Genomic DNA, 25,477 nt, shown 5'->3' with positions numbered 1-25,477 from the left:
TTCTAGTTAGTTAATTCTTGAAATTGTATTTATTACTTTTCTGAAAGAGTTAGGAGAGTAACCAGTGGCTCGTAGTGGCAGCAGTTGCAGCTGGTTATAAACTTTTTGCTCGATCTGGCAATACAATCTAATGAAGGTTGATAGAATCTTGGATGAGTATCTTATTGTCCATGTTCTTTGAATTCTTTATTATTTCTAATGCTAATTTTAGAATAAACAAAAATAAATAAGTGGACTATATGATATAATTCCAGCAGATTGTGGAAACAATATAAAGATTAATTTAATAGTCTATGTTGTCATTAGAGGTCTAAATGAGAGAAATAACTCAAGAATCCTTATGTTTTATTTGATGCAGTACATAGATCAAAGTCATAATCAATGTCCTGTGAAGCCTGTCTCCTTTTGACTGATAGTCCATTAGTCCCTTTTCCCCTTCTTGCATCCTGTCTTCTCAGTGTTTCTAGGCTGCCTCTCATCTCTTGAAGTTTTGATGAAAACAAAACTCTTCTTTTAAACTATAGGGAGACTGACATGATTAGGGTATTTTTAAGTTGCTTGCTAAATATGAGTTTTTAAACTGGTCTTTGATCCTCATCATGTAGAATAATTTAATTAGAATATTAAGTTTTGGGCATTTTTCATCATATGTTATTCCTCTTGCTGTAAAAATCCATGAAACTTTGATTGACCCTGTAGTCAATTTGGTCTTTTGTTATGTCCCAGATGTGGCAACTGTGTGTGCTTAAGAGAAGATAGCTTCTAATTCAAATAAAAAGCCTGTGTGCTTGTTAAAATCAAGTTATTCTTTAATATTACAAACGTAATATGATAAAACGTGGCAGAAGAGATGACTGAACTTTGGTAGACTGATGCTACTTAGCAGTATACTAATGTACTGTTTGTAGGAAATGTGGGAAGAAGACACTGTAGCTTCCTTCTAGCACAGTTTATTTATAACATTCATTTGGGACAATCTTTGGCTGCATGCATGAACAAAATCTTGAGTGCTAGTGAGTAAATGAAAAACTGGAGTATTTTGATTTCAGCAATAAAAGGAGTTCAGCTATGTATCTGTTTGTGCAGATTACTGAGTACCTGCATTTCCAGATTTCTAGACCAAGAATACTATTGGGTTTGTTTAATCTGAATGCATTTTGGTTTTCTATTATAAGGTGGCCCTGACATACTACTGCTGACTTAACAGAGTAAGTTTAGCTCAGCTAAGCTTTTCTGAAGTCCACTTATATACTGTAGCTGTCCTGATTGTTACTGTTCTTCATGCAGGGCAAGGTGGTTGTTGTATTATTTACAATCAGTTGATAAAACAGTCCTAAAAACCATCATCTAGATCTGGCCATATATGGAGCCTTTGGCTCTTTTTGTTAATGGATCTTTGCTTGGTTGATGGCCAAATTTTATTTCTGCTAATATTCCACTGCTATGCTGAACAAAATATTTTTCAAAGTTATTAGCAAGTTCAAACTATTTTTGTATTACTTGTCTCCGGCTAACTTTATGGATCATCTCTGTACTATGGGTGCCAGTGGATGCTACACTATGATACATGGCTACACAGAAATGTTCAAGTCCTGACTCCGTAGTTCAGTGAGGTGAACAATATTATCTTCATCCAAGGGATATTCAAAACTTGTAAGTTCTTTACCACAGATTCGGCTTCAGGTATTCCTCGTAAGTTTGACCCTCTACTGAAGTTAGACTTTCTCATAAATAGTGCTTGAATAGCTGGGCCTGTGTAGTGAAGTTCTTGACCTTGTCCATCTGCCTTTTAAGGTGATGCCTCATGACTTTAAGCACTGCAGTTAAGATGAGTTCTTACATAAAGTGTTTTTCTAGTATTTCATATCCTAGTTTAAGAGGTTCCTGGTGGAAATCCTCCCTCCCACTTCTCCTGTTCAATACTCTTTGAAATCTCATGCATAGGCAGAGAGGTTCTTGAAAAGTGACATTATGAGAGATATATAAAAGATATATAAAAGCAAGCCCCTCCAACAAACAAACAGTCCAACGCTAGGTGGATGTGAGCCAGTTCAGACAAGTAGGTCCTTTGCTAGCAGTGATATGCTGAATTCCTAACAGGCAGTATCAGGCATAGCAGATGATTACTCTGTTGGGAGCTGATAACGCATCTACTCAGTGCATGACACACACAGTTTTGGATCAGGAGATGTAAAAATAAACATGCCTGGTACACGTTACAACTATGAGATATGGAAGTCAGGAAACAAGGAGGAACACCATTTAAAAGGACAAAGACAGTTTGCCCTTGTTAAGGAAAACTGTTTCTGTTATCTGGAATATTGGAGGAGCTGGTATGCCCTGAGGAAAAAAAAGCCAATTACTCTGGATAGTAGGAAGCACAGCATGGGTGTACTAAAATGATGTAGCAAAATGCTAACCCAGTTGAGTTGACTTGTAAAACAACATTGCAGTGTGTCCAGGAAGCACGCTGCACCACCTCCCTTTCAGGAAGGGCTTGAGAGGTGGGCTGTGGTGCCGGACCCAGCCTGTTTTCTCATGTTGCAGTCTGCCAGTAGCTCCAGTCCCATGAAGAATACTGCTGAAACACTTCAGTGGCTCTGCAAAGGCTGGCATGAGTGTGTAAAGAATGACACTGGGCTGGCTGTTTGATTTACTGTACTGCTGCTTAGCTGTATTTGCTGCTTGTTCTCCAACATGCTGTGTCCCAGGAGCAAAGTATGATACACAGAAGGCTTTCCATTATAAGACACCGAGGCCTTTCCAACAATTTAAACCTGTAAGACCAACACCAAACTTTCCTGCAGACATTGTAATATCCCCTCCCAATGTTCTTCATGCTATGTGCAATACTGCACATGACTATAGTAGGAAAACCTATTAGAGCTAGTCTTTATTAAGGTAAAATCTGAGTCCATGTTTTAAAGCCTATCCACTTGCTACATCTGGAAAATATTTCACTATTTTGCCTACTGCACACAAGCTACTCCATGTAGTATTAGGGAGTAGAGTCCTGTGAACTTATGTGCAAGCATTTCTGCTAATGCAACTTATGCTTTTACCCCTCTGTGAACCTTGTAGTGCAGTGCTAGCAATTTGTTAAAAATACCCAAGGCAAGAAGGGAACGCTGTGCTTCTCTGCTTGCATAACCTGCAAGACTGAACTGTGTTGTGTGCAGGCATCAGGAAAATAGTAAAGGTATGTAAGTTGATGCTTTGTGGTATGACTGAAGGGAAAATGAAGTATGTATTGAATATATGAGACTTCTGTGCCTAACAGTATTATGCAGTACAGTACTATACAGGAAAACAAATCAGCTCGTACATCAGCGCACCACAGTGTAACCTGGTTCAAAATAATAGCTTGAGTCCTGGGAGCAGCATAGCCACATCAGTTCAATTAGCCATGCATTGAACACCACAGAAATGTGGCTATTCTGCTGCTGCTGCAGAGCTACCTCATTTCAAGCTAGCATGGGGATCTCCATGTGGTGTTGTGGTGTAGCTATCCCCACCTGATATTTCTGACAGTGTATGTGTCCTGGTTTCAGCTGAGATACAGTTAATTTTCTTTATAGTAGCTAGTATGGGGCTATGTTTTGGATTTGTGCTGAAAACAATGTTGATAATACAGAGATGTTTTAGTTGTTGCTAAGTAGTGCTTATACTACATCAAAGACTTTTCAGCTTTCCATGTTCTGCCAGGTGCACAAGGAGTTGGGAGGGGACACAGCTGGGACAGCTGACCCCATCTGACCAAAGGGACATTCGGTACCATATGGTATCATGCTGAGTATATAAAGCTGGGGAAGAAGAAGGAAGGGGGGGACATTCGGAGTGATGGTGTTTGTCTTCCCAAGTAACCGTTACGTGTGATGGAGCCCTGCTTTCCTGGAGATGGCTGAACACCTGCCTGCTGATGGGAAGGAGTGAATGAATTCCTTGTTTTGCTTTGCTTGCGTGCGCAGCTTTTGCTTTCCCTATTAAACTGTCTTTATCTCAACCCTCAAGTTTTCTCACTTTTACTCTTCTGATTCTCTCCCCCATCCCACCGGGGGGGAGTGAGCGAGCGGCTGCGTGGGGCTTAGTTGCTGGCTGGGGTTAAACCACGACAGTATGCTAACAGTATGGTAATATGCTCTGTGGTTGGGAGGAAGAAGAGGCTGCTCAACAAGGTGAGCGTTTTTGTTAACTTCAACCTGTTTCATTTTCTATTTCTTTTCAAATGTTCCTTTTAGAAACAAAGTTTTTTGGTTGGTTTTTTTTTTTTCTTTTTGTAGCTCCTCATTCTTTTATGGTTTGTGACCTAGGCTAAAACCAGCAGTTTTCTAAACAGTAAATGTATAGATAACTGGTTTGATCATAGCCTTATCAGTGCCTTTTAAAAATAGATTTAAATCATCATCACAGTTGGTTTCTTTATTGACTTTCTTAGTATATATACTAAGGTTATTCACCTCTCAGCTTCTGCATTAAGTTTATAAGCATTTGATGAAAAACTGTTCCTGCAGCGATACTCTTGATACTGTGTTCACTTGCAGGCATCACGATGATTAACCACCAGAGTACACTTTGAAGTGACAGTCTGAACACAGAATGTCTTTCTGTGTCTGTGTTCTGTGCCTAGAGCAGGGGCAAGAGGTGCTTTCCTCACCCAGAATGCTTCATTCAGTCATGTAGTACTTTCAGGCAGCAGTAACGTCACTGCTTTTGAAGTGTCCTCTGGTATTGCTTTTTTTTTTTTTTCAAAGGATGAAATATTAGAAAAATACTTTTCCTGGATTTAACCAACTCTAGAAAATCATCATATGGTTAAATGCCATCCTGCCAGTCAGCATGCAGTGTCCTGGTGTCTTCCAGATTCCTCAAGCAGTATTACACATGTCCATATCTCTTGTCATCCTCCCTCCATGGCATGCTCTCATTTTTTCTTGGCTACTGATCAGGATTCAGTGCGTGGTTGTAATAAAGACAAACTTTTACTCCTCAGATCTAGTAAGATTGCTCCAGTCTGCCAAAAGCACACACTGGTGTCTAGGAAGCACTTAAAAATTACTTTTCAGGTTTGAATGCCTGATAGTGGGTTTCATCAACGATTACAATAAAGGACAAGCAAGGTTCCCGTGCATTCAGGAGGAGATGTTCATGCTGCTGTTTGATGTGTAGCAAACTTGCATCTGAAGGGAAAATAGTAGGCAAGAGTCCTTGAAAACTCTGACTATTCTGAAATATCACTTTAGTCTGGTGAACCTGCTGCACGTTCTTGGACAGATCTTGGAATACAATAGATCACTATCTGCATGATGGCTTAATGCAGGAAAAACAACCACCCAAAATACAGATTCCATCAGTGCATTTGGGAAGTACTTTGCATTTAAATGTGCATCCATTATGGTTTAAAAGACTCACAGACCTTGTGTATCAGCATTAAAAAATGGTTCGTGCATATTTCATGCCATTATAGTAGCCCTCAGCAGTTAATTGTCTGTATGAAAGCAGCGTGTCTGCCTCATAGCAGCTGGGTTTGGGAAGTTTGCAGATGATAGTGGAAAAAAAACCTGTTACATAGCATGTTTTGTCTGCAGCTGTGGTGTAAGCTCAGCAGGGATCCCCACAAAAAATGTCCTGAGCTAATTTGAGCTACTGCAGCCACTGCTCATCAGCTGGCATCAGCAATGAGGTCCTCTCCCGAGTCAACACTTGAGTCTCGGGCCCAGAATAGCAGTCCAGGGGGTGAAGTTGTTCCCCGAAAAGCCCTTCTGCACCAGTAGCTTGGTCTGGCTGCCTGTTTTGACATGCTCATCGGCTAGCTCTCTTCACCTGTGAGTGGTGAACAGGCAGGGAGCAGGAAATAATTTCAAAAACTGTAGCTGTTGCTGCTACCACAACTTTAGTATTCTTCTTGTTAGTGCAGTGGTGGCCTCTGAAGCTGCAACTACTTGAGCAGTTGTGTCATAAATCTCCCTCTCTGTGATGGACGGACACATGTATTCCTTAACGCTCTGTACTTTGAAAGTGGTACTGGCAGCCAGAAAAGTAGTAGGTCATGGAAGAAGAGGATTTGTGGGCTTTGTAATGAGTACAGGGGTGGAATGTGGAGACTTAAAGGTGGTTCTCATCCATGGCGCATTTTAGGATCAGTCTCACGTTGAACAGTGGTAGCACAAAGGTTGGGACACTTGCCTGTGAGATTATGAGGGAAGTTTTGGGGAGAACTTCTTCATTGCACCAGGGGGAAGCAAAGATCTGTAGTGAAAGCTAGTTCTTTGCTCTTTGTCATAGCATGGACATGTTTTGCTGGTTATTACAAAATTACTCTGTTCACTTAGATGGGAGCTCAGCGTGTGTGTTGCAGCAACAATGCTATTATTGCCTGTTGTTTGAAAGAATTGCCATTTAAGAAGTACTTTGAGCTTGCAAATTTATTCTGAGGTCTTTGGGGATAGTATATGATGTATTTTAACTCTTCAGGGTCAAAGTGAGGTTCTGCTTTCTTTACATGGCATAGAGGCACTGTGGTTTTTCACCTCCTTGTGCACGCTTACATTGATGCTGCCTGTAGACCCAGTGTAGGTTGGTAGTGCATGTTTCCATCCTGCACACAGTTGCAGACCCATCAGGCTAGAATTTTGCTTTCCAAATTTTACCTTTACGTTCTAAGTAAGGAATTTGACTTGAATGTCAGAATGCCCGATTGCGCAGTATCTGGAATTGTTAGTAATTTTTGGTCTTACTGGTTGAGACATTCCACAGCAGTGGGAGGGTTGCTCCTTCATGGGTGACCTCACAGCAGTCCTTGATAAGGATCTGTATGCTGTTGAGGGGTACTGCATTGTACAGTGAAACACTTGGAAAAAACATTTGAGGAGATGCGTTATTTATCTGGAAGAGTTTATCTTTCTCAAGTTTACTGGACAAGAATAAACTTACCAACCATGATGACACTTTCAGAAGCTTGACAGCAGAAGTTTCCATTACCCGTGTGATGTTCTCTGTGGGTGACTGTCACATTAATGGGTTAGTTACTTCTGTGGTTTTTCACTTGGTGACATGCTTAAAAATAAGTACTTTTCCTCTATAACAAGGTTTAAAGTGTCTAAATTGAAAGCTAAAAGAAGGCTCATAATAAAAACATGTGTTTACACTTTTGGAGGAAACAGGGTTCTGTTGGTTGGTTATTTTTGAATGCATTCAAATTAGGAATCAAGTTGATAGGATAAAGTATTTCAAGTGTGTATTACCTGTAATGTAAAAATGATCTAATGATATTAAAATTACAGTAAAATCTTAATATAAACATTAAACCTGTATAGACATATATAGTCACAGTGATAAATCTAGTGATTTGCTTGTCATGTTTTTAGTGGTAATGTGATCCTTAATGTGAAAAGTATTATAGGATTAATGAGTTCTTGTAAAAATTTATTTAACTTCATGAAATAACGTAAATGTATTTGACAGTAAAATAACAAGTTTGATGAAACTTTGGTTCAGAAAGGTCTACTGTTCTGACTACTACTGTTGTTCTGATTTAGGCTGTACTTTCAAATATGTGTTGTATCCTGGTTATAAAACTGACCTTTTCCCATTAAGAAATATTAATTTAACTAAGTTAAGTTAACTAAGGGAGCATTGGCTGAGGTTTCAAGTGAATATGTGTGTGCATTGTGTGCACAGTAACTTTCAGGCAGCTCCAGCTTCTTTTTTCCCCCCAGTGTTCTATGGTAATCTGAATGGCTTCAGACTTTTTTGAAGTGTCCAACTAAATCAGAGGAATGAATAATTTTAAAAATGGACATCTAAAGACTGTAGACCTTCTTTTTAGAGAGCAAAAAAGTCCAAAGAAAGATATTGAATTGAAAGGTGGATAGTAATTCAACCAGGCTGTCTGCCCTCCTGATATGTCTCACACAGAAAATCTAATCATAAAAGTAGAGCTTATGGTTAGCAGAGTAATGTCAACCTGTGTCAATCCAAGTCACTGCCTAATTTCTATAAAAGGATAGTTCTTCAAGGCATTCATTGCTTAAATGGAGTAAGGAAAGTGAGTCTGTAAATAATTAACTCAAAGGTACAGATTGTGGACTGAAAGAAGACTTTTAAGTACAAGTTTACATTACGATACACATAGGAAGAGATGTTTTCTTCACATGGTGAACATCAGAAGACTGCAGACTTCAAGGTGGTGTGAACTGAGAACAGCTAACAGTGCTCATCAAAGTTCTTGATGTCATCAGTTATTACTTGGATGAGGATCATGCTTAAATTATGTAGTCAGAACTGTATTTTCAATGGCAGTGGGATTGTGCCATGATTGAAATCTTGGCTTTGGTGCCTATTACCATATTCCTTTTCTAGCAGCTCACCCTTGTAGTGTGCAGCAGATGTTGATGGAATCATTCATGGTAGTCAGTTTATCTGGATACATACTAAATGTTTCCTGTATTACACTTTTTAATGCAGTTTTGTTCTTCCTGTGCTCCTGTTCTTTACTTCCCATTAGTACTTTTAAAGTAGTCTTATTGCTCCTTTTGTTATCTAAGAATAAGGACAACAGAGCTATGTATTTCATAATACCCTGCAAAAGAGCAGTTGTCTGAAAATCAGTAGGTTCTATGCAATAACTGAGATGTTTGGAAAGGAAGTAAATGCGATTGAAGTTGCATGTGTGAAAAGGGGAACATTCATAGAAGAAATAATATTTCAGAGTTTCTGTATTGCCTTGAATTGTTGGGCAAGAGTTTGTGTTTTGTTGCATCAACTACACCAACAGCTTAGGATGAATTGCTGGGTATACTCCTGCTGGATGTTCCACTTGACGGTCTTTAGTAAATGTGTTTTGCAGCTTTCTCTGTTCTCTGCTTGCTTTCTTCTGAGTGTCCTTTCTGAAAGTCATGTTACTAGGGGGAAAGAAGTTCTGATTTCACAAACGTCCTTATTTTATTAATTTCTTTATTAATAATTGTAATAATTGAATGGAAGGAAGATGAATGTCATGTAAATTAATTTAGATATGTTTCCTTGAGTGGTGGATCCAAGTGTGGTGAAGAGAAAGTAAATTTATTCAGGACATTTATTCAATTAGTTCCTGCTTCATAGCCTCTAGAATAAAAGCTAATCTTAATCCCTAACACAAAGGAAACAGAGGTATTTGTTTTAACTAGATGTGCATGTATATTTTGCTAGCGAAAAAGAGTGATTGTTCTATTTCCTGAAACATGACTGAGCCTTAGGAGGGCTGCATAGGAGGGCATGACCTCTATAGGTGCAGAGAGCTTAGGTTTAATTATAGCCAAACAATTAATTTCATGAGAGAATGCTGAAAACAAAATGTCTGATTAATATTTAACTGTCATTAATATCTCCGAAGGCTTCCTTTGGTTGGTGTGTTTTTCCTATCTATTTGCAAGTTGTTGAGAACTTCGGAAGTTGTTGAGATAAAAAGTCAAGGTGGTGCCACTGCTATTATGTTTTCCAATCACCTGTTTAAATATGTCACTTTTTAAACGTGAGAGATTTTTCTCTAAAATGGCTTTTTTTTGTTTGTTTTTTTGTCTTTAAGATAAAGCACCTTTGTCAAAGAGTCTGTTATTAGTTCCAAGTGCCATCTCGATTCTATTGACTCTGCTCTTCCAACATTATCAGAAGTTCTTTGCATATAACCTACAAGCTATAAAAGAGGATTTTCAGGTAAGAGTCAGTTCATTTTGTGTGGAAAGAGACTGCAAACTATGCTCTTCTATACAATTCTTTTTTTCCCAGTCTGTTTATCCTCTCGTTCTTTCCCTTTGTTCACTGTTGTAGACCAGCTTATTCTTGTCTTTTTTTTATGTCACCCCAGTAGGCCACTTTTTGGAAGAAGTGAGGCAAAACTGATCTGAAACTATCAACATAGCTTTTCACTTCTTTCTTTTGTCTGGGAAATGATTGGGTTTGTATCATTTTTCCTTCCAGCCACTGGCATTTGGAAGCTTGCTGTGAATGAAGTGTGATTTAACCTATGTAATAATATAAGTATTTTGATATGAAGGTCACTATCTTACTGTGTTTAGTTTTTGAGGCTGAAGAGGGCTATTGTGATCAGGTACTCTGATTATATATGATTTATTTTAACAACAGAGGCCATAACTTTCACTCTGTAGCTTCTATTGTAGTTAGTTGTGGGAAACTAAAATTTGCCTGTTGACGAGAACTGCTGCTTCTAATTTGAAGATTCCAAGTGATGGGGGAGTTTGTCATGCTCCTCAGTAGTCTGCTGAATTAGTTAATTATCTTACTAGACATTTCTTGCTTATTCCCAGTTCAAAACGAGATACTTTATCTTCTAGGTATTGCATCTTGTAAGGTTTTGTTCTCAGCTTAATTAAGAATCCTTTAGTATCAGTTGTAATTGTTGAAATAATGCACTTAGAAGTGATTAGATAAGTTTTGTGGGGATTTGTTGTTTTGTTTTTTTTTTTCTTTTTTGGAAATGCCATAGTACAACAGAGAAGGGTCAGCAAATGCCTCTGTAATTATCTTATCCCACATGTTTTACAGTTGCATCAAAAAAAAGTTTGTAGTCAACTTAATGTCTTGGAGGATGCTGACTGTAGCCTATAAGCCTTAAAAGATTACTAGACCTAGCTCTAGTGATAACTCTTTGCTGTTGCACTCTGTGATCTTTCTTGTTGAGAACAAGAGCTTTATTGTAATGATGTAGACTACAACTCTGTGAGAGCACTACTCATATTTTCCAAATGTCTTGCTAATGCTATGCAGCAAAACTACATAAATTAATGTCTGCCTTTTAAAAATGTTACGGCCAAATGTTTGGGGAGGGGGAGGAGAAAGTCTGAGAAACTATTCAAATTTTAAATGGAAATCTTGTGGGTTTGGGGCTTGTTGGCTTATTTGTTTGTTTTGCAGTTTGTCTTTAGAAGAGTCCTCTCTTTCCATTTGTTTGATCTGCTGAAAAACAGTAGTAGCTGTGTTTTATTCAAAGAAACCATCTTTACTGTGTCTTAAGCATAAACATTTGCAAGTATCTGTAGAAGCTATGATACTTTTATTGTGGTGCTTTGGGGAATTTGTGGGTTTGGGTTTTTTTCTTTCCTGAAGTTGTTGTTTCATTTATTGTCATTGCCTTTGGAGTAAGCTATATACAGTATAATTGTGTACCTCTGAGATCAGGGAGAGCAGATTGCTTAACTCCTGTCTGATGCTAATATTCAAATGAGAACACTTAAAAGAAAATTTGTTTAGAATAAATTCATCTGGGGGGATGACTTTAATGGAATGTAATTTTTCCAAGGGCTGAACAGATATTTTGATAATGGATATTAGCACTTGTTAAAGCTGGTAGAGAGCGTAGGAAATAAAATGTGCAGTTGCAGAAGAGTGCTTTTGATTTGGAAGGCAAAATATGTACTGTCCAAAACTAAAACATCTTTGTCTCCATAAAGGGAACCCTCAAGAGCAATGAAGAAACTGTGTGTCAAATTAAGATCTTGATTACATTAGACCTATGTATTTTTTAGGCTGGCTAAAGTCAAGCGCAATTAGAGTTAGAAGCCTTCCATCGTATATGGGAGGGCTGTTCAGTTAAAGTGTATCATGAAATGTTCAGCTGCAAGGTCACAGCCCTGCCAGCTTGGGCTTCAGGAGGGGTGGTACTCAAGCTACTGGCTAGGTTTTAACATTGGGAATGTTGATATGGGACAGCTAGAACGGCGAGGTCCCACTCCTTGTTCAGTCCTTTGGTATCCCAGGGAAGTTAAAGGCAGAAGCATCGGCTGAGGCCTAAAGGCCTTGAGAAACATAAGGCTCGGGTAGTGTGTTGGCACTTGGACTTCCCTGGAGGGGAGAATGCCTAGCAGGCTGTGGCTTAGGAAAGGGAGCTGGGAGAGCCAAAGCTGAGCTGGAAACTAGCGAGGGAGATGAAGGGCAGCAAGGAAGGTTTCTGTAAGTACATCTACAGCAAAAGAAACGTTTAAGGAGAGCGTGGGCCCAGTCCTCATTGTGGCAGGGGACCTAGGTGACAAGGGATATGCAACAGGCTGAGGTATTCAGGCAGATATATTTATTAGTTTGTACTAGTTATGTTTTGCCTTCAGGCCTCCAAGGTCCCTAAGCCTCCTAGGAGAGTCTGTGAAAGAGAAGCAGTATCCACCAATGAGAAAAACAGAGTTAGGGATCACTTAACCCAACTATACACATACAAGTTAATGGGACCAGACCGGTTGCCTCTGAGGGTGCCAAAGGAGCTGGAAATGTAATTGTGAGTCCTTTCTTTAGCATCTTTGAAAGGTCGTGGCAATTGGTGGAGGTACCCAATGACCGGAGAAAGGCAAACATCACACCCATCTTTGGGAAGGGCAGAACAGAGGATTTGGGTAACATCAGGCCACTCAGCCTTACCTTGGTCCCTAGGAAGGCCATGGAGCAAATCTTTTTAGAAGCCATGTCTCAACATATGCAGGACACAAAGGTGACTGGGAGCAGCCAACCAAGGTGAAATGGACAGATCCTGTGGGTCACAACTGGTTGCACAGCTGGTGTTGGCAACAGGGTTTTGGGTTTTGTGCCCATGGGACCTTCTCTAAGGATTGAGGACTACTTGGGAGAGATGGGATCCACCGGACCAAGTGGGACAAAAGCATCTTTGCTAACAGGCAGGCCAGCCTGGTGAGGAGAACTTTAAGAAGGGAACAACACAGGAGGGAGATGACAATCCACAGTCAAGTGAGGAGGCAGTGGACTGGGTTAGCCAGCAAAGGGTACAGGGTGATGTGAACAAAAGGGATCTTGTAATCAACAAAAGAGGACTGAAAAGGACCTACTTCAAGTATATGCAGATAAATAAGGAAGTGCCTACAGGACAGCATTATGTGGAACACTCCCATAGGTTTTCTGGGAAATCAGCGTGACTGGGTGCCTCTCTGAAGTGTCTGTACACTAGTGCATACTACATAGGGAACAAATAAGAGGAATTAAAGGCCATATGCCATTACAGGGCTACGATCTCATTGGGGTCACGGGGACGTGGTGAGTTAGCTCACGTGATAGGAGTGCTGCAACAGGCAGATACAAGCTCTTCAGGAAGAACAGGCAAGGAGGAGAATTGCTCTTTATGTGAAAGAGAGGCAGGACTGCACAGAGCTTTGTCTTGGGACATGAGGACATTGAGAGTTTATGGGTCAGGATTAGAGGGTAGACCAGCAGAGCCAATTTTGGTGGTGGTGTTTGCTAGAGGCCACCTGATCATGAGGCCTTCTTCAGACACTTGGAAGAAGCCTCATGATTTCAGGCCCTGGCCGTCATGGAGGGCTTTAACACATCAGTGTGCTGGGAAGGCAACACAGCAGGGCACAAGCAGTTCAGGAGGTGTCTGGAGTGCGTTGATAGCAACTTCCTAACACGGATGATCAAGGAGCTGATGAGGGGAGATGTTGTGTTTGGACCTCATACTTACAAACAAGGAAGAACAACTGGTTGGGTATGTGAAGATCAGGGGCAGCCTTGGTTGCAGTGACCATGAGATGGTGAAGTTCAGGGGCCTGAGAGGAGGGGACAAAGCAAATTGCAGGATTGCAACCTTGGACTTCAGGAGAGTGTGCTGGCTCATCCAGTGTGCAAGAAGTCAAGCAAAGGTGTCAGGAGGCCTGCATGGATGAATGAGTTCCTGACTAACCCCAAACATAAAAATGAAGCACACAGGAGGTGGAAGCGCATTAGGTGACCTGGGAGGAATATGGAGACACCGTCTGAGCATGCAGGGATGGAGTAGGAAAGCCAAAGCCCACCTGGAGTTGAATCTGACAAAGGATGTGAAGGGCAAAAAGAAGGACTTCTACAGGAATATCAGCAAAAGGAAGACTAAAAAAAAGTGTGGGCCTGCTGCTGCATGGGAATGGGGACCTGGAAACAGAAGACATGGAAAAGGCTGAGGTATCCAGTGCTTGTATTGCCTCAGTTCTTTAGTAGTAAGACTTGTTTTCAGCAGTCCCAGGCCCCTGAGATCAGTGCGAAAGTCTGGAGCAACGAAGGCTTAAACTCAGTGAAGGACGATCAGGCTAGGGAACATTTAAACTAGCTGGACATTAACAAGTTCATGGGACTTGATGGTATACACCCACAAGTTTTGAAGGAGTTGGCTCATGTCATTGTGAGGCCACTCTGGATTATCTCTGAAAGCCCATTGCGATCAAGGAAGGTTGCTGAGGACTGGAAGAAAGCAGATGTCATTCATATCTTCAGGAAAGGCAAGAAAGGAGATTGGGGAACTACAGGCCAGTCCGCATCACCTGGCTCTCTGGGAAGGTGATGAAACGAGTCCTCCTATAAATCATTTTCAGACACACAAAGAACAATAAAGTGACTGGGGGTAGTCAGCACAGAATTATGAAGTGGAAATCTTGTTTGACTAAGCTGATAGCCTTCTGTGATGAGGTAGATGACTGTCTTGGTGCATGAGGGGAGAGAAATGGATGTTGTTTATTTTGACCTTAGTATAGCTTTTTACACAGTCTCCCATAACATCCTCAAACTGATGAAGTACAGATTAGATAAGTGAGCAGTGAAGTGGATTGAAACGTGCTTGAACTGATGGGCTCACAGGGTTGTGATCAGTGACACAAAGTACAGCTGGAGGCCAGTCATCAGTGGTGTACACCAGGGGTGAATATGGGTGCCAATACTGTTTAGTGTCTTCATTCATAACGTGGACAGCAGGAGAGCGTGCTCTCAACAAGCCTGAGGATGATGTAAAACTTGGATGAGTAGATGATCCACCAGTTAGTTCTGCTGCCATTCAGAGGGGAGAAAAGTGTCAACAGGAACCTCATGAAGTTCAGCAAAGGCAAATGCAAAGTCCTGCCCCTGGAGAGGAGTAACCCCATGCACATGTACAAGCTGGGGGCTGACCAGCTGGAAATCAGCTTTACAGAAAAGGCCCTGGGGGTCCTGGTGGAGACCAAGTTGAACGTGAGCCAGCAATGCAGCACTGTGGCTAAAAAGGGCAACAGCATCCTGGGCTACATTAGGAAGAGCCTCAAAATAAGGCCTAGTGGGGTGATCCTTCCTCTCTACTCGGCCCCGGTGAGACATCTGGAGTGCTGTCCCTTGTGCTGGGCTCTTGAGTACAAGATAGACCTTGACATACTACAGAGAGTGCAGCGGAGGGCCACCAGTATGGTCAGGGGCTGGAGCATTTGGTGTATGAGGAGAGGCTGAGAGAGCTGGGATTGTTTAGCCTGGAGAAGGGAAGACTCAGAGTGGATCTTACCAGTGTGTGTAAGTACCTGATGCCAGGGAGCAAGGAAGAGGGAGCCAGACCCAGTGAAAGGACAGGAGGCAGTGGGCACGAATTGAAATACAAGAAATTCCATTTGAAGAAAAAGCTTTTTTACTGTAAGACTGATCAAACAGAGGAACAGGTTCCCCGGAGAAGTTGTGTAGTCTCTGTCCTTGGAGATACTCAAAACCAGACTGGACATGGTCAGTTAACATCCTGCTCTAGTTGACTTCGAGTGAAAATGTCAGACTAGATGATCTCCAGAGGTCCCTTTCTACCTCAGCCATTCTATGATTCTATGAAAGCATGCCTGACCAACTGCTTGCTTTCTTCCATGAAGCAAGTGGTGCTGCGGACAAGGGGGAGTCAGTGGATTTTGCATACCTTGACTTTAGCAGGGCCTTTAACCCAGTCTCCCATTGTGTCCTTGAAGCCAGATTGGTGAGGTATGTACTGAATAACTGGGCAAGAAGATGGGCGGAAAATTGGCTGGACTCTTAACAGAGTTATGGTCATTGGTGCAAAGTCCACCTGGCAGGTATTAATTAGGGGAGGGCCCCTCAGGGATCAGTACTGGGACCAGTACTATTTAATGTCTTCATTAGTGACCTGGATGATGGGATGGAGTGCACTCTAAGCAAGTTTGTGGATGAACTGAAATTGATGGGAACGGTCAATATGTTGGAAGGCAGGGATGCTATTCAGAGAGACGTTGGCAAGCCCAAGAAATGCGCTGACGGGAACTTCATGAAGTGGAAAGTCCTGCTTCTGGGATGGAATAACTGCAAGCTGGAGCAGCGCAGGCTGGGGTGGGGGGGCAAGTGCTTGGGAAGTAGCTCTGCAGAGAAGGACCTGTGGATCTTGGTGGACAACAGGAGTCAACAGTGCCCTCTTGTAGCCAAGAAGGCTAATCATGTCCTGGACTGTATTAGTGACAGTGTGGCCAGTAGGTCGAGGCAAGTGACCCTACACCTCTAGTTGACACAGTGCTCCAGGTGTGGTCTCACAAGTGCCTGGTTCTGGGATCCTCAATACAAGAAAGATACGAACACATTGGAGTGGGCCCACCAAGACAGTCAGAGGGTTGGAACATGTGACATACAAGGAGAGGCTGAGACAACTGGGTCTGCCCATCCTTGAGAAGAGAAGGCAAAGAGGACACACTTTATTGCTGTCTACAAGTACCTGATCAGAAGCTATACAGAAGCTGGAGCCAGACTCTGGAGGTGCACTGAGGTAGTGGATGCAAGGTGGAACATGGGAAATTCTGCCTAGATGTGAGGATTTGATTTATTTTTTTAAACCATGGGGGTGGCCAAACACTGGCACAGGTTGCCTAGAGAGGTTGTGGAACCTCCATCCTTGGAGGTATTCAGAACTTGACTCGACATGGCCCCAAGCAAGCTGATCTGATTAGACCTGCTTAGAGCAGTACACTGGACTAGTTGATATCTGGATGTCACTTAATTTTTTTTTCTTTTTCTGTAATTCTACAATTTACTAGGGTTGTGATTTCCATTTTCATTTGTAAATGTGAACCAGGGACATAAAAATGTAATTGAGTTCATTTAAATTGTAGATTTTATCTGTTATCCTGTAGGTCTAACAGGTAGACCTCTTCCTTGAAAATATTTTTTTTTTTTAAACAAACTTCTTGAAATCTCCATAACATTCTACTCTATTTCCCTCCTTAAATGTGCTGCATTTCTGTTACCTGACTTTGGTATTATACTCACTCTGGGCACAAATTCTGTTAAGAATTTCCTTGAAGGAAGAGAGACTTAACATGATGATCTTTAACCTTCTAGATTTGGAGACTTGTATGTGGGAGAACAATATGTCTTGATCTGAAAGACACATTCTGTAGCAGTCTGCTCATTTACAACTTTAGAATATTTGAAAGAAGATATGGCAGCAGAAAATTTTCAGTAAGTTCCAGTTACGTTTTTTTTTTTTAACGGAAACTGTTTTCTACGCTGTTTAGAATCTTGTAGTCTTGGATTAATATTGCAGTTTTATTACTAACATTTTTGTATAGAAATATATGTTAAAGGATTTTAAAGATAATTTGGTTTCCATAAATCTAAATTTATATTGATAATATCTTTCAATCAGTGGATTATTCTAATTAAAGTTTTCAGCTGTATCAGTTGGAAGTTATCAGACCCATAGAATTTAATTTTGGTAACAAATCTTAACTCTTCATTCTTCAGTATCTAGACATGTAGATCTGGAATTATATTGTGCTAAAGATTTTATTTGTCTTAATTGAACTAGTAATAGTGGTTTTCGTGTTTTCTCTTTTATTTAGAGATACATTAAAACCTTATTTTTAAACTGTTGAGTTAATTCAAATTAAACTTTTTCTTTCCAGTCCTTTTTACTGGGTGCATGGATGCTCTCAGCTTTGTTTGATCTTCTCCTTGTAGAAATCGCTCAGTATATATTTGGCATCACCATCAACAGCTTGCCTTCTGGTTTGTAAGTAGCTCCTAATGGATTGGTTATTTTAGATATAGTTTCAAGGGATTATTTTGTGCATATTTTAATTTAAAAAAACTTTCTTCATGTAACCCTTCAAATTAAATTTAATCCTCTTTTGAACTACAGTGTAAAGGTTCTTGGCACAACTATTATATTTTCAAACATTCATTTCCTAGTTGTTATCTGTAGTTAATGAATTTATAATTTATCCATATAATGATTACTTTCCATTCTGTTAGTCCCATTTCCACTGTCAGCATGATTAAAACACGGCTTGCAGTGCACAGATTACTGCCATATTTGGTTTTTTTCAATTCAATAAACCAGAAAAATGAAATCAGGTTGGTGCCGATTTCCTTCTTAAATCACAAAGATAGCACAACTGTAATTCATATCTTTATGTTCACTTTTAAATGCATATGCAGTTATATGCATTTCATACTGGTATTTCATATGTTTGTGTTTCAAAAATTGAGTACTAGAGCATGTTATTCCATTTAGTGCTTGCATCTGAAGTTCTTCAAGCTTTAACGTATTTAGTGGTTCCATTTTGCATAACTTATATTTGAGATTTCTGCACTTAATGAGTTGTACATGTTACAGTAGAACCATAGAGCTTGCAGAGCCTTTGTGGTTAAGCTGACAGGTGATATCACCCTCATACAGACTTGGGTTTCCATGTGTCGCATGCTCTGAGGCGATAATAAAAGCTCTCAGAGCGAGATTTTTAATATTAAACACCGTATTAGGCTTTTTTAGTGTGTCTCTTGAAAGTAGCTAAAGGCTGATTTAATAAGGAAGAAAAAGCATGTGTTTGATATTATAAAGATATATTTTTTTTGGTAGTGTGTGAGTATTCAAAAGAAGTTGAAAGCTTGAGTAGTACTGCAGTTATTCATCATGTTTGCTACCTTGAAGTTTGTTACTGGGACATAGGCTGCTAGTGTGTCTGGACAAATTCAGTATTTTCATCTGTGTAAAAAGATACTTTGTGCAAGAGTAGGGTGTAATAAAAGTGCACATCACACCCACAGGGAACTAATGAACAGTTTGACTGTTATACCTTTTGATGGTATTTTTATCTATGACTGCAGAATGTGTTCAGTTACAAAGAAATCTGCATCAAATAAATTTTTAATTGAATGAAATGTAAATGTTACCTACATATGCTTTCTCTTTAAGTCATAATTGAACTTGAGAGAATGAAGCTAATTTTAGAAGTGTGGGATATACAGTAGTTTCAGGAGCATTTGGTTGTGCAAATATAAAAAAAATTAATATATACATTGTATCCTAATACATCAGTGTTGTTTGCTTTATTATGCTAATAGTCACTTTTTCATGTCTGGCAATATTCACAATCTTTTGAGATGACAAAAGCATTGGAAAGTTTAACACTGATACTAGGTTTTAGTTATTTCAGATTTGCAAAAGCTGTTGAGCAAATATAAAGAGGTGCAATTATTATTCTGTTTCTCTCATATTTACAGTGCAACAAATATATCTGTTACTTCTGGTTATAGAACATTTGTCAGTGTAGTGAAAATGCTAGAGTTCGGAAGAAGAATCACTTGTTTACATTATAAAAGTTCACTGACTTTTTTTTTCTCTTTTTATATCATTTCACTGTTCATATTATTGAGTGATCTTACACTTCCAGTTCTAAAACTTTTCCTGCGCACACTTCGAAGGTAATTGCGATAAAGGATTACACTGATGACTCTCGCCTGAAACTGTTTAGAAACAATATAGTACAGTATAACGTCCAAGCATGTACTGAGATTCATGAGAAAGGTGGTAAAGGCTGCCCAGGGATTGTAAGTTGTATCTTCGTACTGCAACATCAGGAAGGCAAAGCAAATGTGGAAAGGTACAAAGCAGATGAGTACTTGAGCAATCAGAGTAACTATGATTCTTATGGATCTCTCCTTGGCCTTAGCCTTCAGTTTGGAAGTCTTGCCACGGATAAAATTGTAAATAATGACTAAGTAACACCCCATCATGATAAACAAGGGAATCAAAAAAAAAAAAATCAAGCGAGAAAAGTTCAACGTATTTACTTCCTTTAAATGGATGATATCAAGCATTTTCATGCAGGTGGTGAAATTCGAGGCTTTGTCTGGATCAGATTGTAAAAACAGCAATGGGGATGTTGTTGCGAGGGTCATTACCCAGATTCCAGTGCAAGCCAGTACAGCTTTTTTTGTATTTTTTAGTTCTTTGACATGTTTGGGCTGGACAATAGCCATAAATCTGTCTACGCTTATAAAAGTGAGCAACCACAGAGCAATGGCTGGATAAAATATAGTGAAAGCACTGATAATCCGACAGAATGCATCTCCGAAAGGCCATGTTTCTTTCCCATGGTAGATTATCCGAAAAGGCAAGGAAAATATGAAAATTATGTCAAGTAATGCCACATTCATCATATATACAGTTATTGTTGTCCTCTTCTTGGTAGTGCAGCTGAAGACCCATAGTGCAGTGGCATTCACCAGCAATCCCACTGTGAATACAAAACTGTAGAAGACCAGTGATGCAATCCTGTATTCTTCAGGGTGGTGATTTCCAGGCATCATATTTTAATTGAATTTAGGAATAGTTGTTGCACTCCCTAAATACCCTAAAAATAGATAAAATATGAAAAGTTAGTCAAATAAAATCTTTCTTTAAAAACAAGCAAGATCCTTGTAGGATGGGGTTTAGTGGTGAGATTGTATTGTTTAGCTGTGAAAATGTGCTAGCTTTGTTGCTTTTTCTGACTACAAACACACTATTGTGTTCTGAAGAAAGTGCTGTCAGACTTGTGAAAAATAGCATTTATAAGCTAGTTTTAATTAAATATTTTTAATTACTTAGATTTCTTATATAAGGAATCTAAAAGTCAAGTTTGACCAGCTACTTTGAGTATGCTTCGGTAGCTGATAACTAGATTGAAACAGCTGTAATTGAGGTAAGAGAGCTATTTTCTAAAGAAGAGATTTCTTCAAGTTGGCCCTGTTGAAAAATTAATGACTAAAACTAGTTATGAAAAGAAATAAGTGAGCATGGCATGTAGTGACATTTGGATACGCAAAGTGAAGTATTGACTTTGCATTTTATCTGCGTAGGAGCTACTTAGCTCCCGAAAGAATAGGGGCATGCTGTTGCTCATAAAAGACATTAAAAAGCTATCTTAATAGCTATGTAGCTTCTAATACAGTATTTAATCCCAGGGCATCAGAACCAACCACCTGACATATGAATGGGATTAATAGATTGATAGACTTCCTATTTTAAAAAGTAAAAAGATGGGAAGCAGCGCAGTCTCCGACCAGGGCCTGTGTGAACAGTGTTTTTGGGGGGAAGAGTTGCTGGCTGGTAGCCAGCTGCTCCAGAGCACAGTTAGAGGAATGGAATCATAGAATCATTAAGGTTGGAAAAGACCTCTAGGATCATCTAGTCCAACCGTCAACACCTCCATGCCTACTAAACCATGTCCTGAAGCGCCACACCTACACTTTTTTTTAACTCCTCCAGGGATAGTGACTTTACCCCCTCTGTGGGCAGCCTGTTCCAATGCTTGACCACCCTTTCAGTAAAGAAATTTTTCCTAATATCCAGTCTAAGCCTCTCCTGACGCAACTTGAGGCCATTTCCTCTCGTCCTATCGCTACTTACTTGGGAGAAGAGACCAACCCCCACCTCGCTACAACCTCCTTTCAGGTAGTTGTAGAGAGCGATAAGGTCTCCCCTGAGCCTCTGCTTCTCCAGGCTAAACAATCCCAGTTCCCTCAGCTGCTCCAAACTAAACAATCCCAGTTCCCTCAGTTGTGTTGCATCTCTCAGCTTCTTGGTCATAGGAGTTGGACATCTGAAATGTCATTATGCAGACTCAGGTGATGAGAGCTGAAAGAGATTATCCCCTGGTTTACTTGGGAGCCATCTGAGGATGGCAGACCTTACCTGGTGTTTGCATGGGTGCTTTGGTTAACCTGCACCCCCCTGATTTCCTGGCTCTTGCTGTGGTCACAGTTTCATGACTTTGCATGAGAGTGTTCCTCTTGTTTGGCCTTTTACCCAGCCCTGTGGCAGCTTTGTGAAGAGGAGGAGGAGGAGAAGGAAAGAGTTAGTTGTTTGTCTGATCTTCCCACTTACGACAGACAGCCAAGTAACTTCTACAGTATCAGAACCAAAACTGTTCTCAAGAGCAGAAGAGTGCATAGTTCCTGTGTGTTTTATCTCCAAAAGTGGAGAATGCATTAAAAAAAAGCATATTGTTACTGCTCGTCTGGTTTATGCTTTCATTGTAATGGTACCAGGTACTTTTTTCAGTGGTATAGGAATACATAGTGGATTGAACCAGTGTTTATTAATCTAGCATCCTGGTTTGACACTGGCAAATATCCGCTGCTTTTGAGAAGAGTATCCATGGAGTAACTAACTTAAGTATGACCTATTAAAAGTTTCTTCAGGTTAGTTTCTGCCTTGAAATATGAAGTTTGGATTTCTGATTTTCTTACAAGTCTCCAGTTTACAGATATTAAAAAAAATTATGCATACAAATATCTAGCCCTAAACTTTCCTCTCAAAGTGGTTTTTTTTTTAGCTGTACAAAACAAAAAGCTGTGTTTCCTGATCAGATGAGGTCATTAGAACGTGTAACAGAATTTATGTTTTGTATGGGAAAAGCTATGCATATAATACTGAGGTTTGGACAGCATCTGTATGAATGCCTCTAAAATACCTCATTGTGTGAAGAACACTAAAAATAAAAAAATTAAAGAGTGATAGAAGACATTATTGAAAGGTAGATGACATACGCTTGAAAGAAAATTTTTGTAGCACATGCTTGTAGCATATTTGAAATACTATCTGGCATACTGTCCCACTTTCATTACTGTTGCATAAAATTGTCCAAATATTGCTTAATACATACCCCCATACACCCCCCCACATTTTAAGTTTTTTTTTCTCTTTTGTTCTGTTTTTTTCTCTCTTGCTAGTGGTTGCATGTGACATAGTGCATGACTACCTATCTCAGCATCCCGACTGATTTAGCAGGTGAATTGAGTAGTAATGTACAGGATAGGTAGAAGAATTTGCTTTTTATAGATGAATGTTAATAAACAGAGTTTATTTTGGTTTTGGTTTTGCTCTTCTCTTCTTTGGACTTGCAGTGACTGTAATCGTTTCTGGTCAGGTCCTGTTTCCGAAATAACCAGCAGGCTGATGTTGATGGGAAGAGGGGAAGCTGAGTCTGGTGTGAGCTTCTGTCAGGAAAACCTGTGGTTCCGTGCCTTGTTTGCTGGTTATTTCAAGTTTGTGCCAGTTTTGAGATATATCAAAGAATGGACCTACTGTAACAAAAAGGGTTTTTTTTTGTTTAGTTGTTGAAGACACTGCTTCCAGACCTTGTGGGTTTAAATGCATGTCAGTGTTATAATTAGGTATTTCTCCTAAACTTTTAAGAGTCTAAAATTTAACATTTATGTAGGTAAGAAATAGTGAGATTTTTTTTAAAGTGTGTAGTTACCTATCTGCATTTACACGCGAATGCAGATGTTCTGCTTTTTCATCAGTACTTGTCTGCATGGAGTTCAGGTTGATATCTCCCAGGTCAGCCCAAGTAGATCTTTGGATGCCTCTGGGTGGATGGTTTTGCCCTAGTTGCCATTTTTCATAACGGGAACACTTACAGGTATTGATTAAAGCGCTTGCTGAAGAGCCCCTGGAGTCACTGGTTTCTGGATGTCTGTCTGTGTTAATTCTAAATGATTACTCTGATGTTGGTCTGTATGTTTTATCAATCTGTTTTAATTTTTTAATGATAGCTGAGGTCCTGAATGTGTAATGTGCATTGTGAAGCCCATGTAGGTGCTGTGTACGAGAACAAAGACTTTCAGAACAAAACCAGAATTAAATCTTTTCCTCCAGATTCTTACTCTGAGTTACGCAACAGTGACTCCATTTAAAGGATTGTGTGTGTATCTCTCTTCCCAATCCCCCTTTTTTTCTGTGGCTGTCCCTTACATTTGGTCACGTTTCCCTGAGGATGACGCAGCTTTCAGTGAAGCACAGAGAGACCAAGCAACAAGGTCTTCTCCTGGTTTTAGTTTAATGAAAACAAACATTTTTCCTTTAGTGATAACATACTTACCAATGCTTTTAGTTATTGCATATTTTGAAATTTATTGTTAAAATCCTAAACAACAGTATTTATGGGTACTATGCTTTTACAAATGCAACCATTTTGCTTTAAACATTATTTATAGAATGCTGCTGATACTTTGAAAGTGCATTAAAGAATTAATTTCTTTTCATTATTTCTAGAATAACTGAAGAAAGAAGTCTATCTGAGCAACATACATAAACATCCAAGTTACTTTGTTGACATAGCATAATGGATTGTTACTCACCTTTTGTACAGTACAAAGTTTCTTCAGAGATGCTCCTTTCATAGCCCCAAATCTGTAGAAGGTCTAGACTTCCTCTTCTCTACTCAGCTTCACTTAGCTAAAATAGCTCCTCTTCGCAGGCAGGAAACAGTGACGCAGTCTAGCTAGTTCTGAGCTTTTATTGGTCATACTTAAAAGTATCTTGCTAATATTTCACATACGTGCGGTGTCTGTGAACTGATATTTCTAGTACCTTTGAACCGGCAAGCTTTTATAACATTTCCAGTGTGGTCAACCTGGGCTGTTGTACTATGTATCTTTTTACAATACATTTTTAAATGTTTGTGGTATAATGAAAGCATATTTTTAGTTGACGTTTACATGCAAAGGTATCTGCAGGAATACGCATCTTGTTTATGCAAAAGTTTCTAATAAGCACAATGTAAATGTATTTTCTGTAGAGCGTAGTCTGTTTTTTGTGGAAATCCCCATTTTATTTATATTGCCTTGGATAGTAGTCAGTCTGAAAGTGACAGAAACTTGCTACATTTGAAATGAGAAGTTTGATTCACTTGAATATACGGCTTCATTTATGCCTGTACTTCACCATATTTTACTAACACAACAGCAATGTTCCTGTATTTTATTTGCTGTCTAAAATAGTAACACGCCTATTTAAGAGCTTTGCAGGAAAATGCTGTATGAAGAGAGGTTTTAGCCTTTATTAAAATGGAGTAAAATCTCTGAACTGTGTCACTGCAACAGACATCTTTGGTGGGATGAGAGTATTCACAAAGGCTAATAGGTAAAGAAGGCTAATTTCCTACGTTTTCTCTTTGTCAACTCGAAAAAAGATCCAACCTTTGAAAGAGCCATTCAGGAAGGAGATAATTCCAAATTCTCTGTAGAGCGCTCGCTAGCTCCAGGTCTCTGACCGTCAGTGTTTGGGACACTGAAGCACACTACAGAGAGTTTGTTATCTCTTGTGGCCTCCATTTTTTCCCCCCAAATGAAGCAAAGAGAGATGTGTGTTGAGGAAGGGAACAGTAATATTTCAGTCTCCTCCTGGCATGAAGTCAGGAATTTGCCAGGATGTGTACATGGTGCCAGAAGCAACAAAGTCCTGCAGTTCAGATATAGCCAGAATCAGGTTTGTTTCTGGGGACGTCTTTCTTCACTGATTGTAAAAGTAATGTAGGTAGATGAGTCTCACTTAGCGCTAAAGATAACTTCTGTGAAAAATACCCTCTCTGCTGGAGTCATGTAATTTATCTCAGCTGAATGGGTTTGTGGTAGTGCGTAGGTGTTTGCACAGGTCAGTGTGATGGGTGAAGTAATCACA

General features: G+C 39.8%; 2 protein-coding genes across 3 annotated transcripts in view; one reads left to right on the top strand and one right to left on the bottom strand.

Moving 5' to 3' along the window:
* The window catches only part of UBAC2 (UBA domain containing 2), a 106,114-nt gene that overhangs the window by 2,607 nt on the left and 78,030 nt on the right, over nt 1-25,477 (top strand). The window contains exons 2-4 of the mRNA XM_072849943.1: nt 9,563-9,690; nt 17,083-17,202; nt 17,649-17,755. Coding sequence (XP_072706044.1) covers nt 9,563-9,690; nt 17,083-17,202; nt 17,649-17,755 — 355 coding nt within the window. The remainder of the gene's footprint in view (nt 1-9,562; nt 9,691-17,082; nt 17,203-17,648; nt 17,756-25,477) is intronic.
* GPR18 (G protein-coupled receptor 18) lies at nt 19,372-24,264 on the bottom strand. Of its 2 annotated transcripts, none has more exons than XM_072849944.1 (2): nt 24,157-24,208; nt 19,372-20,381 (listed from the first exon to the last, which is right to left on the bottom strand). In XM_072849944.1, the coding sequence occupies exon 2, from the start codon at nt 20,335-20,337 to the stop codon at nt 19,372-19,374; it is 966 nt and encodes a 321-aa protein (XP_072706045.1). In that variant the 5' UTR covers nt 20,338-20,381; nt 24,157-24,208. The 2 variants fall into 2 exon arrangements, 1 of the variants encoding a protein (XP_072706045.1); XR_012040394.1 differs by lacking the exon at nt 19,372-20,381 and adding an exon at nt 21,706-21,832 and having other exon boundaries at nt 24,157-24,264.

Source organism: Ciconia boyciana, chromosome 1 (assembly GCF_034638445.1).
Source record: "Ciconia boyciana chromosome 1, ASM3463844v1, whole genome shotgun sequence".
In the NCBI taxonomy this organism is placed as follows: domain Eukaryota; kingdom Metazoa; phylum Chordata; class Aves; order Ciconiiformes; family Ciconiidae; genus Ciconia; species Ciconia boyciana.
Note: the sequence above shows the minus strand (reverse complement) of the source record. Positions and strands in the feature narration are given on the sequence as shown.

Excerpts from the sequence above, each read along its gene's own strand:
- GPR18 (XM_072849944.1), bottom strand. The coding sequence starts at position 20,337 with ATGATGCCTGGAAATCACCACCCTGAAGAATACAGGATTGCATCACTG.